At 40.2% G+C, this 17083-nt stretch overlaps 2 protein-coding genes across 2 annotated transcripts in view; both read left to right on the top strand.

Moving 5' to 3' along the window:
* Positions 1 to 4133, top strand: part of LOC117959084 (25-hydroxyvitamin D-1 alpha hydroxylase, mitochondrial-like) — a 39375-nt gene extending 35242 nt beyond the window's left edge. Inside the window, exon 11 of the mRNA XM_034895958.1 lies at positions 4038 to 4133. Within this exon, the coding sequence (XP_034751849.1) occupies positions 4038 to 4091 (54 nt within the window). The 3' untranslated portion in view covers positions 4092 to 4133. The remainder of the gene's footprint in view (positions 1 to 4037) is intronic.
* A 3-nt stretch (positions 4134 to 4136) lies between these two features.
* On the top strand, positions 4137 to 12693 carry dusp4 (dual specificity phosphatase 4). The gene is made up of 4 exons (XM_034895962.1): positions 4137 to 4738; positions 6205 to 6332; positions 8253 to 8472; positions 11314 to 12693. Exons 1-4 carry the CDS (start codon positions 4369 to 4371, stop codon positions 11703 to 11705), a joined length of 1110 nt encoding a protein of 369 aa, XP_034751853.1. The 5' UTR covers positions 4137 to 4368; the 3' UTR covers positions 11706 to 12693.
* Positions 12694 to 17083: the final 4390 nt, after the last annotated feature.

A 17083-nucleotide genomic window follows, 5' to 3' on the forward strand; every position in this document is an offset into this window, starting at 1 on the left:
ACAAGTACTTTAGACACTACTTTCTTTTAAGGGTTTATCAGCCAAGCGTTCGGGAACTCCAACAGGGTCCCGTGTGCCCACTAATAGTCAGTGTAGTTCTTAAGGGAAATTTCACTCACTTCTCAAAGTAATGTTTTCTCACTTACCCTATTAAGCCATGCAGATAGTTACTACCCTTAGTAATTGGGACTTTTTTCATGCTCTGAACAGCAGAACAACAATAATTTACTCACAATTATTGTATTTTAGAGAGAAAAACAGCATTTTTCCATTATGTGTCCTTTCCTAAAGAGTAAAAACAGATACAGAATACAGCAAGGTCTAAGAGTCTGTCATTTTGATGCACTCGACCAACTTGCGAAATAGCACTGACGAAATGTGGTTTGTTAATGTTTTTATTTCAAAAGAGGGGGCCGTAAAATAGCTTTATGACTTGGTTGTCCCAGTTAAAAGGTTATAAAGGTCAGCCACTAGAATTATGGATATGATAAAAATATAGATCTGCTCCAAACAGACTAACAACCCCCAGCATGCCATTCACTTCCGCTGCTCAACTCTCCGTGCCTCTATCCTTTGCCCTCTTTCTCACTCTCCCTTTTTTCTATTCAGTCCTCCACCCCTCTCCTTAAGAGCAAAATTCCTATTCAAATAGCTTTATTGGGAAAAAAACAATATACACACAATTCATTGAGTAAACTAGAATATATCAATTTAAAAACAAAAAGAAGAAAATCATAGAAACAACAGAACAGAATCTCTCTCTCAATGTTTTTCTAATATGTTCATTCCTTTGTTCCTCTTTCATACACGTAACTGTCACTCCTTCATCCCTCTCTCCCTGCCTCTCTCGACACACTCACACAGACACATGACATACGGCATAAACTCATTCATGAAAATGTTGCAGCACTCAGTCAAGGCTTAACCACTGGATTATGGGATTAGAGAGTGGGACAGATCTAGAACGTACACACATGAATTACATACACACACACTCATGCAAGTCGGAGTGCGTGTTGTTGTTTTTTATGGTGTGTTGGTGTTTTAATGATCCTGCCTTGTGGACTTTATTTGTTCTCAATGTATGCAGGATTTCTATTATAACAAAACAGCAGCTCATTGCACTCTTACTGACTACTGTTTATTACATATATTATACAGCTACATTACGTCTTTTTCATATAAACTAGAGCTCTTCAGAGGGATAGTTTGACATGTTGAGTTGCACTTATTCACTTTGTTGCCGAAAGGATTGATACCATTCACATGTGCGTCAGGATATCTTGGCATGTATTGTATATTATGCTTCTGTGTTGCATATTTTTAATCAGCACCTGACCCTTTGCATCACAATGTTCTACTGTATATAATTCTTATTATCTTTACACACAAAACGTTCTCTTTTTATTATTTCTCTGTACAATTACATGATATTGAAGGGCCTATGTAACATGTGTAGGGACTACAGATAAAAGCCTTTTGGGCTAACTCCACTTTATTTACAAAAAAAGCTGTATTACTGTAATATGCACTGTGCCTGTGAGAAAATTATCAACATACAGAGAGAGAATGATGAATGTAAAAAAGAAAGAATCCAAGTGCATGATTAGAGAGACAAGGAGTAAAAAAGGAGTACAAGAGATATTTAGCAACGATGACGTGTGCAAAGCTCATATACAAAATGTCCTCCCTTCCTCCCTCCCTCTCGCCCTCTCTCTCTGTCTCTCTCTCTCTCTTGCTCTCTCTTGCTCTCTCTCTCTCTCTCTCTCTCTAACTCGTCCACTTTATTGACGGATGACGGCATGGGGGCGAGGGATATGAGGGAGGGAATGGATGGACAGGGAAGAGCAGTGGGAGAGCGATGACATCAGCGCAGAGTCTCTCTCCAGCCAATCCCCTCGCAGTCCCCTTCGCTGTCTCCGCCCTCCCACACCTCGCCCTTGTTGCTACGGCAGCAGCACCACCCCGCCTGCGTGAAGGCATTGTTTTGGGTTGATAGTAATGCGGTGTGGTGTGTGTGTGTGTGTGTGTGTGTGTGTGTGTGTGTGTGTGTGTGTGTGTGTGTGTGTGTGTGTGTGTGTGTGTGTGTGTGTGTGTGTGTGTGTGTGTGTGTGTGTGTGTGTGTGTGTGTGTTTTCATATGGGACACTAGAGGCTGCAATCCAACTCAAGTAATCACCTATTTTTCCTTGCTCAATCATGCATCCATCCCTCACACACCCTCCTCCCTCTCTCTTCATGACATGACTCCCCCTCACATGACTCCCTCTCTCTTCCTCCACTTCATCCCTGTTGTCTTCCATCTTGCCGCGTACTTCGTCTCGTCTTAACATTCAAGGTCCTTTCATTCATGATTTAGTTTTGCTGCAGTGCTTCTGTTAACTCTTCACCGGCAGCCAACTTGCTACAAACATTTCGATGCACACCGAATTTGTGTGTATATATACATATATATAATAATTATTATTATTTAAGTGGTATCTTTTGAGTCCACAAATGTTTACAGGAAAATATTGCATTGCAACAAACGTCAAGCTTGAAAGATGTGCCAGGGAAGATCTAATGAAAGATTATGCTGAGCTGTTTTATGGGAAATGTAGGATTACGTATTTTTGGAGTTTGACCCGCACAGAACTAAAATACTGGATATTTCAACATTTGCTGCATCATTTATGATCATTCTTTTTTAATCTGTCACTTGCAACTTTACGAAGGTCCAATACTAAATTGCTGTAGCCTTTGAAACTAAGGACAGCTGCCGTGTCTACATGTGTTGGAACAACATATTCTCATGGCTAGTAACTTAATAATATATCCTATGAAAATCAAAAAATATTAAATACAGAAACTGAAACTTTTTCAAATAATACACAATGTGACTGTTTCCGTTTTATAGACATACCCACATCATTTTATCCCTGTAACTCTGGCCTTTTAATCATGCAACATTTCCTCTTTTGAGGTTTTTGTTTTTGCCTACTGTTGAGTCTCGACAGACTCTTTTCTTTCAGTCAGCAACCATGACATTATTAACAAGAATTTCAAGAGTTATGGATGCTAAATGTAATTTCAACATTGCTGTCTTAGATCCTGCTTGTATAACATCAGTTACCTATTGTTGAATTATTAATTAAAAATAAATCTAATACACAGTATTAAGGCTCTGAACAAAAAAAAAACACAAATCTGTAAGCCCATGTACTGTATGGAAATGTGTATCTGTCTGCTTCTTTCATCTGGATTGTCTGCCTATGAGGGTGTCTGGGTTTTTCTTCCTCATCTGCTGCTCTCTCTTGTAACCATGGAAATGGGATCAACATGCAAATACCTAGGCTTGCTAACCAAGGCTGTGTGATAGAAGATGCAAACTGCGTTTCCTCTTGTAGGATTACACACCCACACACAGATGCACACTTAGATGAATATGTGAACACAGAAACGTTTATATGAGCACGTAAAAACACCCAACTGCAGATCGTTATATTTATCAGCACATTATGCCAAAACCAGACATTATCAATGAGGTAAACTAGTACTGAACCTTACATTAACATAAAATCAAATACAGTTTGATTTACACTCATACAATTTTAATCAAATGCTATTTCATAAGTTAACATTTATTTAATTCAGGGATCTTTTTATTTCATAATGCCACAAATATTTATTTCAGGGAACTGGGTTTATGAGTTTATTTTACTGGCTATGGTGGACGGTTTAATGAGAGCAGCGAGACTGAATGTGTGGCTTTAAACAAATGAGAACAAACAAAAAATATCAAATAGGCTAAACGGCTCCACATAGTCTAGCTACAGGATTGTGTTTTGATTCTTAGTGATATCAGTAGCCCATGTACAAGTAGGCCTACGTTTGTTTTTATTCCTTAAACTTCTTTATTTCACCATAACTATCATCCAAATGTGGTCATGAGCTGTTTAAGGCACGGCCAGTACCACTGTACGCCCCCTGGGGTCTTATGTCCTTCCCCATCGCCTCTCATTTCATTGATGTCTGTCTTTTTTTATGAATGAACGGCAGAGGAGGAAAGGGGACGGGAAACTGGACGCTTTGGGATTGGCTGCTATTGGTTGACGTCACTTCCGCCGTCACGCGATGCAGCCATTCACAAAAAAAAGGAAAAAATAGAAACAATCCTGAGAAGGAACAACATTCGGTGAGGGAGAGGAGAGAGAAAGAGGTGAACGGAATGAGTGTGAAGAGCAGTGCGGTTACAATGCGGGGATAGTAGACGAGAATAGAAGAGCAAGGGATCCGACGTTTGCAGGGCGGTGTGGGCACAGCGAGAGAGACAGACGGACAGAGGAGATAAGCGGCAGCGAAGCCTACACACAGCCCGAAACGACGTGCGATGGAGGACCTCGGCGAGATGGACTGTCCCGTGGTGAAGCGGTTCTTAAAGGACGACAACGCCAAGTGCCTGCTGCTGGACTGCCGCTCCTTCCTCGCCTTCAACGCGGGGCACATCCGCGGGGCCGTCAACGCCCGCTGCTACACCATCGTCCGCCGCAGGACAAAGGGCTCCGTGCTCAGCCTGGACCAGATACTGGCCGGGGACGAGGAGGTCCGGAGCCGCCTCCGCTTCGGGATGTACTCCGCCGTGGTGCTGTACGACGAGAGGACGCCGGACTCCGAGGCGGTGAAGGAGGACAGCACGCTGACTCTAGTGCTCAACGCTGTGTGCAGTTACTCCCCCGGCACGCAATTGTACCTGCTCAAAGGTAAATGTGCTTCATTGTACCGCTTCGTTTTCAATGGGGTCAGCTGCAGCATGTAACGTTAAGTAAGATAAAAATAGACCAGCAGCACCAGTAGCCTACGGTCATTATATTCAGAAGTCCCCCTCAAAACGGTCAATTAAAGCATTTCATTCAATGTTATTGTAATGTAATGTTAATGTAATTCAACCGATGAGTGGTGGTTATTCTGGGATTCGACCTTAATATAGGGTGGTAAAAAGGTATAGCCTATTATATTATAATACAGGTTTTATTTATAACACAAATATTGATTTCAATTCAGCCTAAATTCTATATCGATAATATTTCCAAATACAAGTTAAACATCGTTTTAAATAAGTCTTTTGTAGCCTATTAGTAAAAAAAAATATGTACCCTACAAAAACAATAATGATAAATGTGCAATATAATGTTTTTGCTAATCAGAATGTTAATTTTATTTTAATGAGGCATTACGAGCTACTAATAGCTTCAGATTTCATGAATAGTCTTAATTTCAATAGACATGCCACCAGCCTATCTGGGGCATTTCTAATTAAAATGTTTAACCAATGTAATCAATATTATGTTATTGTAACCTCAAACATACTTAATGTTGTAGCTGCTCAATACACCACAAACCAGATATTGAAATATTGTTAATATAATTCCTATCGTGCCTACTTTATTTTCGTGCACTGGTGTAATTTTATTACTGCGCACACTCACTCAGTCACTCACAGCTGCACACATTCACTCACAGACCAATGGTTGTGATCTGAGTGAATGAGGTAATGCTGGTGCGCAGAAGCCACAAACCGGAGGGACTTGCACATCATCCTTTCAGAAGCAGTCTGCTTCGGGTAAATCAATGATGGGAAGCTGTAAAACCTGAAATCCATCTTGATTTATTTCACCAGACTATATTTAGATTGCAGGGAATTTGAAAAGGCAAAGCTGCTGCAAGCTGTGGCGCATTTGTTTTGTTTGTGCATCCTAATGGCAAAGACGCCTCGAAGCACAGGAGTGTATGTGTGTAGCTTATAAAGATGACATTTCACGGGTAATCTGATGTGATCCCTGAGGTGCAGGGAGCAGCGGTCAGAACTGCAGATGTATTTAAAAATGAAATAAAAAATAAGCAAAGGGAAGATGAAATTGTTTTCAAATCTACGTAGTAGACACAGGACAGAGTAGGTCAGGGGTCGGTTTAATTGTCTTAATGTCAGGCTCACTGAATGCAGAGGTGTAAATCCGGATGTTTGATGCTTCCGTAATCTTTCATGCATATAACCCCTCCCCACAAACACACACACACACACACACACACAAAATCCCTATTTCTGTAATGTTCCTAGAGGATCCTACAGTCCGTCTACCTCAGCAGGGATTGAATCTGTCATGTTTTATTATAATATTATTTCTATTGTGATATACCTTTGTATTTGATCATGATGTCTCTTTTCCAGGTGGCTACGACAGGTTTTTCTCAGAATACCCAGAGTTTTGTATAAAAAACAAATCCTTGCCGACTCTGACCAGCCAGTCCAGCATTGACTCTGCCTGCTCGTCTTGTGGGACGCCACACCACGAACAGGTAAAACGCCACGGGACACAAACCAACCCCAACTCACCCCGTCTTAGCCTGAAAAGAAGACTTTAAAAAAGACACAGTTTAACATTTACCAGTGTCAACCTGCTGTCAAGTGTGTGCTGCAACAAATGATTTCCTTCCTAAATATGAAAAAAATCACAAATAACACACACACACACAAGCCGTCACAAAAAATTGGAATTTGTCAATGTCACGGCAGTCAAATAAATGTTTCAACACCGAGAGCTGCCATTTGGACACAGGAACTACACTGGAAGCTATTTGCTTTGTAACATCACTGTTACTTCCCCGCGTTGATTCAACCCCATTTCCTCATCCAGTCTAGTCAGGGTAATGACCATGTGAGAAAAAAGCCATGTCAACTGCCAGGAACATTACCTGGAAATCCACTTTCTGGCTGAATGAGTTATTTGTCTAACGATAGGCTACACTAGAGGTCACAATTCACTATTGATTCACCTCTGCGTCACTTCCTGTGACCCGGGTGGTCTTGCTTTGTTGGTCAGTGATCTGCTGTTTGAGCCTGCAGACTTTATGCAACAGTTCCAGTCACATGTGGTTTCGGGTTTAATTCCACTGGAACGCATGAGGACAGAGACGCTCTGATGATCAGACAATCCAGCCTCTGTGCATTTTCTAAGAAAAATGCTTCATAGTCTCAGCCACACTATCAAGTGTTTTTTTTTTTTTCAAGGAATACTGTAGCTTCCTGTTGAGTATCTCACTTGCTGTTTTCCTCTCAGGGTGCACTCTCCCCCCCCCTCCCCCCCTCACGTTACATCTCTAAGCGGTATTGATCATTTCCTGTGTCAGTACCGAGCTCGTCAGCGGCAGTGACATAAACAGACAGAGCCCTCATCAATAAGTCTCACTACCGGTATAGACCGCCATCTGGCTGACCCCTGAGATCCAATGAAAGCGAAAACAACGCTTCTACTCTTCCACTGCAATATGCTTTCAAATACATTTTCAAAATACAAAATTTGATTGGTACATTTTAAGATAAGTTTCCTTTTTATGTACAGTAGTACATACTAGAACACTTAATAATTTTGCATTACTCATAAACCTTTTTCTTATACCATGGAAGCTTTCCGTTTTTTATTATGAAGGGTGACAGCCATGTTCTAATGTTGGCATATAGTCATTTTTATGTTATAGCACACATATATCTTATTTTTAAAAACCAGAAAGGACAAACTCGTATTCACATTTCTATGCTCCATGAGAGACTTCTTTTATCAAACCTTCACGTCTTTGCTATGCTATAAATGGCATTAGGTAGAGCTGACTTTCTGAGGAAGTGTTGCCTTGGAGCATATTTTTCTCAGAATAACTAGTACAAGGTGTTCTTATTGAAGCATGAGAGAATGGTGAATCCTCAGCATAGATCTGTCGTGCTTAACCGAACCAAAACATGCTTACAGTACATTTCCACTGAATCGTATGGTGTAAGCATGTAGACATTAGTCAATTCATCAGACACTCAGTTATTTCCTCCATTCCAATACGAGGACATTACTCTTAACAAGCAACATAGCCCAGATCAAATGACCCTGCATTAATTACACTGATAATGAGCTACCCCTGTTCGGCGTGGCTAATGTGATTTAGCAAAACATTTAAGCGTGGTCACACATAAACTGAAGTCATCTGCCATCTGGCCTCTGTTGCTCACTGAGACAGTGAATTCTTTGTATTACCATATAAGCTGTTTCTCCACTAAAGTAACTCCTGTCCAACATGGCTCTCCAGGTTTGGTCAGAAGATGTTTTTTCATGTAATGACCGATTTATGAACAAACAGTCTCAGAACAGAAAATCTCTTTACCGCTGGAATTAAAGTACTTTTACCGTGAAATAAAAGCATTAATCATCATCCTTCCATCTGTCTTTTGCTCAGGGCGGCCCAGTTGAGATCCTCCCGTTCCTCTACCTTGGCAGCGCCCTCCACGCCTCAAAGAAAGAGGTTTTGGACGGCATGGGAATCTCCGCCTTGCTGAACGTGTCTGCCGACTGTCCCAATCACTTCGAGGGGGCGTACCAGTACAAATGTATACCCGTGGAGGACAACCATAAAGAAGACATCAGCTGCTGGTTCCTGGAGGCTATTGAGTTCATAGGTCAGTGTGTGCGTGTGTGTGTGCGTGCGTGTGTGTGTGTGTACCTGCGTGCGTGCGTGCGTGCGTGCGTGCGTGCGTGCGTGTGTGTGTGTGTGTGTGTGTGTGATTTTAGCAGAACAAATGTATTCCCATTGTGGGAAACAAAAACTGTAAGGAGCTTCCTTCAGGCATGGTTTGTGCGTTTTTAGGTTATTAAAAGAGTAGTTTGGTTTGTTTGTCAAGTTTGCTAAAACACATCAGAGACTTTTTTTTTTTAATTAATAATTACAAGACGTACAGTATGTAGGATTGCAATTAATTTAATTTTCATTATTGAATAAGATCCTTTCACGATTTAATTATTTATATTATAATCACAATCATAATTTCCCAGAGCACAAGGTAATGAAATCGCATGTCTTGTTTTTCAAATCCAAATTTATTTCATTTAATATAATGTAAGACAAGGAAAAGCAGCAAACTCCTAACATCTGAGAAGCTAAAATCATCAAATATTTCACATTCTTGCTTGAAAATTGTCTGAAATATTTATTGATAATCAAAAGAGATACATTTTCTTTCAAATGACTTAATCATTGCAGGCCTTAGATATATATTTTCTTTAGCTAAATTCAATTTAATATATTTGTTCTGTGTGCTACGTTCTCATTGCTGGGTTATTTCTTTCCTTGCATTTTCCGAGCGTCGGAGAATTTCCCCCCAGAAGAGCTTTCAGAGATAAGAGATGTAGCAGACACACTGTGCATATAGAGCAGGCACATGACAACAAATCAAACATTTATTCACTGGGATCTGTCAAAAACGGTTAATTCCAAGTAGCCCTTTATCACTCACATTTCAGAAGATTTGAGAGAGCAAGGCAGAAAAAGAAAGAAAATACCCACCAAATCTAATTCAATTAGCTCGTTTCAGAACAAAACAATGTAACATAATCAAGGAAAAGACGGAGCAAAGCATTTGGAACGAGAACATATTCCAATCTATCGTTTCTCTGGAGCACAATTTCTCGTTTGTGTATGTGTATGTAATACAGAAAAGTGTGCGATTTGCTTTTCATATACATGCTGTACATCCACATCTTGTGTGTGTGTGTGTGTGTGTGTGTGTGTGGGTGTGGGTGTGGGTGTGGGTGTGGGTGTGGGTGTGGGTGTGGGTGTGTGTGTGGGTGTGGGTGTGGGTGTGTGTGGGTGCTGGTATGCGTCATGGTTAGCTGCTTTTGGACTAGAGTCTGACTCATCCACTGTTACAGGGTGAACTGAAATCTATGTTTGTGTGTGAAAGAGAGCAAAAAGTTGGACTGAAAAACAGAGGCAATGGGGGAAGATAGGATTAAATCAATCGACATGCAAAAACAATTTAAAAAAAGTCCCTCCATCATCCTCTTCATGTTCTGCGCTTCTAATTTCCTGCAGGCCGCACACATGCTTCCTAACATGACTCTCTAACTAATCATTGAAACTGATGGCTGTTGGGGAAATTGAGTTACTGTAAATGCTCTAATCAATCTGTTACTTATATCCGGTTATTCAAAGTAATAGCGTGCGCCTACAGATACTAAAAGAGGCAGAGACATAAATAGGACAGGGGAGGAAGTGTGAAAGAGGCTGATGACTCAAAAATGTTGCACTTGCGTGTTTCAGTTAAATGTGATTTGCTGCTTTTCTCACTTTGAGGTTAGTTTGACTGCACAGAGAGAGGAAGGCATGAAAACAGCTTGAGGCAGGGCTGTACATCTGTTAAGCTTAAAATACTCGGTGGCTGTGAGAAAAGAAATTGCATTCCGGGTGACAGTTAAGGGTCATGGTGTCCAAACAGAATGATGATGTAAAATTCTTTTCTTTCTTTATCTGTTCAGTGGGCACAAACTGTTTCCTCAAAAGGATAAAGAAAAAGCTAAACACGATGTTCAACCCAGATGTAATTTAGTTTTTTCGCATGCACTGCTTTACATTAGACATCAACATTTGAGGTGTGTCGGTGCTATTTGTCAAATTTGGTACCAATTGGGCCTTTAAAAAAACTCACCTTCAAATGAACTGCTACAAACATGCTTGGAGCTCTGTGCTTGGAGATGAAATAAACTAGAAAAAACAATGTCATTGATCATGATGGAAATTGAGCTTTAAGGCAAACCACCATGGGAAAAAAACTCCCTTACTAACCAACAAAAAACAAGAGTCTACAGCCATGCTAGCAGCTCTGCATGGCTAGCGTTAAGCACAGAAGCGGTGATTTCAGCGATACATGCTAACATGACAACATGCTGATGTTTATAATGTTCACCCTCGTAAATAGCAATTAATACACTTGCTAATCACCACTAGGTACAGCTGAGACTGATGGGGATGTGATTTGTTTCGCAGGCATTTTGTCATAAACAAAAGTATTGGACAAATACTGATAAAGATTTGGCCTGAAGATGGAGTTAGAGCATAAGTCATTACAACACATCATTAGGGTACATTATGTAGAAACAACAATTGACTGAATGTACCAGATCTTGTGACAAACCATTCAGTAGATGTTAAAATATTTTACTGGATAAGTGAAAACTTTGACCTGCTGGTAGCGCTAGAGGCATCCTCTGGTGAGCATGAATAGCTGTACCAAATCCATGACAATCTAATCCAATAGGAAACTACTAGAACTGTTGAGTCCTTGTAAATTCAGGAGTGTGGTCTAGACCTCCTCTATCTTTAAAGTGTCTCGAGATAACTCTTGTTATGAATTGATGCTATAAATAAAATTGAATTGAATAGTGATATTTGTGGTAGCCAATAAAAACTAAAAAGTGTTATTATTGATGGAAACCTCTAACTTCTGACCCCTCTCTCTCCTCAGATTCAGTACGGGACTCCGGTGGGCGAGTGCTGGTCCATTGTAAAGCCGGTATCTCTCGCTCCGCCACCATCTGCCTGGCCTACCTGATGAAGAGGAAGCGAGTGCGTCTGGACGAAGCCTTCGAGTTCGTTCGCCGGCGTCGCAGCATCATCTCCCCCAATTTCAGCTTCATGGGCCAGCTGCTGCAGTTTGAGTCACAGCTCCTCGCCACCTCGTGGGCTGCCGAAGCGGCCTCCATAGCGAGCCCGCTGCTCGGGCCCAAGTCCTCCACGACGACAACCACGTCGACGACAGCCACGCCCACCTCTCCGTTCATTTTCAACTTCCCAGTTTCTGTGGTGAACCCCGCCTACCTGCACCACAGCCCGCTCGCGGCCTCCCCCGGCTGCTGATGGATCGCCAAACCCAGCCTTGCCCAAGGTAACCAACTCAGAAAAGACTGGGCTGCCATTGGCTGGAAGAGCTGTCAGTGGCAGTATGTACACATGCTTCCAGAAGGCGGGGAGGTGCGAAATGTCACGGTGCCTGAGTGAAAACTCATAGACTGAAAAAGCCAACGCTCCTTCAACATTTTTAACACAAGATGTTTTTTTCCGATGGACCAAAAATGAACTGGCTTTCAAAACTTGGATGGAGTGTTGGACTGATGTTTTGGGAAGATAAACCGTCCTACTTGAGAAACAAAAACAACAACAGGCACAAGGGCACACTGACACACAAACATTGGCACCGAGAGGCATGAGCAGCAGCAAACTCACTCACTCTCTCTCTCTCTCTCTGCCACACACACACACACACACACACACACACACACACACACACTCATGACTACTAACTGAATAAGCTCAGTATGAAGTCAGGGTCTGTTGCTATGGAGACAACAGGTCTTTAGGACAGGAGATGGACACAGGAAGGAAGGAGGGATTTTAAGCACCCGCTCTTTCCCCTTTGCGTGTCCCTCCTGTTGCCAGACAAAAGAGATGGATGGAAAAAAAGAGGGGAGGAGACAGTGATAGAAAGCAGGAGCCTCTTCTGTGACAGGTGCTCTGACCGGAGCTTCCTGTCTTTCATACGTCCTCTTCCTCTCTGTGTCTCTCCCCCACACCTTCCTCTCATCTCCTTTTCATCCTTTTATATTCCTGCCCTCCTCCTCTTCCTCCTCTCATCTCTGCCTCTCATCTTCATCCCGTCCGCCCCCTCTCTTCTGCTCCTTATCTCCTCACTGAAGAGGCTAAATGAATAAAATAAGATGCCAAATAAAGGCCAGGCCCCTTCAAAATGGACTGGGAAACCCCACAGCAGGCCCCTAATACACACTGTAGGAAAACCATTCTGCTACATCAGACAAACGGTTGTCTTGGACAAACGGGCTGCGAGAAACAGCTGTCAGAGAATGACGTCGCCACAAAAAAAATTCGTAAAGGTCAAGCATAACTTTCCTTTTAGATCAGAGAGCTAAATTTGGAGGACAGTGGCTCTGGAAGATCACTTAAAGTACCATTCTAGTGGTTTTGTAGGTTTTAACCCATTATAAATAATTTTATTCTTTACTGTTAACCATTTCCCAAAACATGCATACCTGTTTTTAAGGTATCTGTTTCAGTTCCTTTCTGCAGATTTAATTAATAGCAAATGAACTAAAATCAATGGCTCTAAATTGTATTTTTTTTTGTTGTTAAAGGGTTAAAATGTGCATCACCAGCAAATGGTCCGTCAAGATTTTTGTGCCTTGTTTCTAAAGGTCTCCTGTGGATTTTCAGCTTGCTTCTAGAAAGCCTATTGCTGAATGTTAAATCAGCATTTCACCAGTACAGACTCTAATTCCACAAGCTTCTCTCCATTTCTCACACCCGCAGATGGACACAACAAATAACACAAAATACAAAGCAGTGTGTGAATGGATTTCCAAGACAATCTACCAAAACCATGAAAAATAGAGATATCAGAATTAGGCAAAAATTGCATTGTTCTTGAAAACCTTAATGTGAGCGAATTTGAGATGAATAAGAAAACAATTACTTATTGATTTCACTTTTTAAATCCATACTGGGAAAAATTAGTGATGGAGATAAAAGAGAAGAAAGCCTTGGGCTTTGAAACCATAATTCAATAACAGGAAGTGGTCCTTCTAATTCAGTTGATTCTCTGTTTTTAAAGGTTGTCCACAGCAATACCGTACTTACAATCTCTCACTCAATAAGTAATAATAGCAGTGACTATCTAGGGCTTTACACCCAAACATCATGTCAAATTTTCATAATGTCACAATTTCAAGACAGTGTTTGTATTGCTTCTGCTTTTGACCAGTCTAAGCTTTACACTCTGTGCTAGACATCCAAAGGCACAAAGTCTAACCATGGTTGATTCTATACCCGGGTCCTGATGTACGCATGACACACACATACACATACACACACACACACACACACACACACACACACACACACACACACACACACACAGGGTTAAAAAAACAACAACCTTTTTAATGTTTTTTAAGATTTTTGCAACCTATCTCTGTAGCACTTTGAAGTGATGCAATACTGTATTTATAATTTATGATTGATTTGTACATCATGATGATGATGGACTGACTAGACTGCATAAAGACATTTTGTCCATGTAGAGAGAGAGAGACAGAGAGAGTAAGAGAGAGAGAAAAAAAGAAATACAAATAGTGGAAAACGCAATACTTTTTACTTGTGGTAATTGTCTGTCTGTCTGACCTGTCTGCCTCTCGGTGTACCTTCATCTCTCTAGACCGTAGAAATAAAATGGTCTATACTGTCTCTGTCTGGTCAATGCTGTTTAGCCATCATGGCAATATCGATCCTCCATTTATATAACAAAAAAAAAACTTTCCCTCAATTTTATGGTGATATTAATAATCTGTACATGTATTTATTACTGAAAATCCACTGTTAAATAAATAATGTTCTTAATTATTTAGTTGAATGTGTTTTCTTCGTTTGATGGTGTGAAACTGAGTATATATACACAATTAGATAAAAGGCATGCAGTTTATCTTATTTTTTTCTTTATTTTTTTTAATTTGTCATGTAATTTGAGACAGGGCATAATATATTTCTGTCAAAACCTACACTGGGGGTAATGTGCGAATTAGTACACAGAAGAAGTACAGTTAGTAGATGATGCGGTTTTATTGACTGTTGCGTGTCCCTGCTTTAATTAATATATAGCACTATTGGCAGCATGTGGATTTTTTATCATTGATAAAACCAGGAACCTCTGTGTGGTATTTCTTTACATAGAAAGGAATGTTAGCCTGGAGCGCCACACAGTGGTGAGAACATTCAATTATCCTCATCCTTTCTCACATGAGCATAGCAATAGGTAAGGGTGTGATTCCCACTTCAGTTATTACAATTGCAAAGATTCATGATACTTATTGGGTGGTCCAAAGGTGTTTCAGTGCGGGACACACCACACCGGGATGCCCCTGTCGCCCTCCTGAAAAATGCAGTAGCGTTTCTCTCAGGAACCAAGAAGAGCTAGAACTCAGTTTGCCTGCTATCCAAATACCTATCACCGTCATTTTAATACGTTCTAATCAGTGTCGTGGCACACTATCATATCATATATTTGCTGTTCCGCTTGGCTGTTGGGCGAGGTAGGTGTTCGAAAAGCTACGGCTAGTTTGCAAGAAGGCGTGGTGGAGTGATTAAGATGGACTATTGAGACCAGGTGCGGGACCGTTGAGTTTGACGCAAGACCGACGAGATAGCCTACCCTTACCCACATTAAGTAGTGTTTTGCTGAAGCTATCGTCTTTAAATGTCTACAAATAAACTAAAATAAATTTCGGACTCGGACCAGCGGCCACAGGAATCAAGCTAACCGAGTGACGGGTATCTGAGCAGTGCCGGCCGGGGTAGCGAGGCGACAGGTAGGGCCTTTTCGCCATTACTCATCTCTGGAGAGTCCCACGGTTGGGCCGTCCGAGCCCTACCTTCCCTATATGAGTGTTAGTGACAAAATAATCGCATAGGGTTTTCCCAGGGTTGTGGTTATGCAATGACATTACAAACTATTGAAAATAAATTTAAAACAGCAGACTTCTGTCTTTGGCAAATGTGTAGAAAATGGGGCGTTATCCGGGGGGTTAGGCCTACAAGAAAACTGTCACATGGTTCTCGTGTAAGACATATTTCCAAAACAAGGCAACTATCAATATTCGGCCACATTTTTATTTTTTTAAAGTCAGTTTGTCTTTAAAAAAAAAGTAATTAAGTCAGTATGTCCCATACAAAGTCATAACAATTCATAGTAGCTTTTATGTTGAAAAATGGCATAGTATGCGATATAGTATTGACAAAAAGTCATAGTAGGCCTATGGCGTAGAAAAGTCATTGTATGTCGAAATAAAGTCATAGTATACTATGTCAAACTGTGGAAAAAGTTCATAGTATAGCCTATGACTTATTTTTCGACATATATGTTGAAAAATAAGTTATTGTATAACGTGTACACCAAAGTAATGGCATAGTATGGTGGATAAAAATGTCACAAAAGTCATAGAATAGAGGATCAAAATAGTCATAGCATGTCGAAAATATAGTAGCCTATAGTATGTTAAAGAAAAGTCAAAGGATAGTATGTGGAAAATTCATAGTACTGTATGTCATAGAGTCGTATTATATCATGTCAAAAAAAAGTAGTATGTCAAAACAATATATCGAAAATAGTCATAGTATTGTATCATGGTAAAAGTGGAAGAAGTCATAGGATAGTATTATAGTATGTCGATAAAAGTGGAAAAATGTCATGGTATGTTGACAAAAGGGAAAAAGTCATAGTTTTGGAGCTTATGGCACAAGGTTGAGCACTGCACTACCAAGACACCAGAGAACCAGTTTCCAAAACAATTATAATGTATCATTTGTCAAAAAAACTGTCAGTATAGTTTGTCAGATAAAGTGATAAAAAAAGTCATAGTATGTTGAACGGGTTATAGCACAGTATGTAGAAAAAAGGGATTAAAAAAAAAAATAATGGTATAGTGTGACGATAAAAAGTAGTATGTATGAAAAGTCATAAAAAAGTTGTATCATGTAGAAACAGTGATTAAAAAATCTCATGTAGAAAGTGATAAAGTCATGGTATGTCAAAAACAAGTCATAGTATGTAGAAAAAGTCATAGTATGTTTAAAAAAAAAAAAAGTATAGTGTGTCAAAAGTGATTTTAAAAAGTCAGAGTGAGAGAGAAAAAAATCTGGAAGAACTGGCAAACTCAAAAAGGTTTAATGAAGACCTGGTATTGAACTGGCAGCTAATGACTTTGTTTCTGAATTTTGGAATTTGTGGCAACAAAGTTGACCACTGCACCATGACCCCAGAGAACTAATTGCCAAAGCATTTATAGTATATAATTTGTCAGAAAAATGTCATAGTATAGTAAGTCGGAAAAGTCATTAAAAAAAGTCATAGTGTTGTATGCTGAAAAAAAGTCATAAAGTCATAGTATAGTATGTGAAAAAAGTAATAGTATAGTATGTCAAAAAAAGTTATAGTATGTTAAAAGAATTCTGGAAGAACTGGCAAACTCTACACAAAAAGGTTTAATGAGGACCTGTTATTGAACTTTTAGCCAAAGTTGTACACTACACTACCGTGACTCCAGAGAACTAATTGCCAAAACATTTGTAGCATGTAATTTGTCAGAAAAAGGTATAGTATGTAGAAAAAGTCATAGTACAGTAAGTCAAAAAAGTCATAGTATTGTATGTCGATAAAAGTGATAAAGTCATAG

Source organism: Etheostoma cragini, chromosome 16 (assembly GCF_013103735.1).
Source record: "Etheostoma cragini isolate CJK2018 chromosome 16, CSU_Ecrag_1.0, whole genome shotgun sequence".
NCBI lineage: Eukaryota > Metazoa > Chordata > Actinopteri > Perciformes > Percidae > Etheostoma > Etheostoma cragini.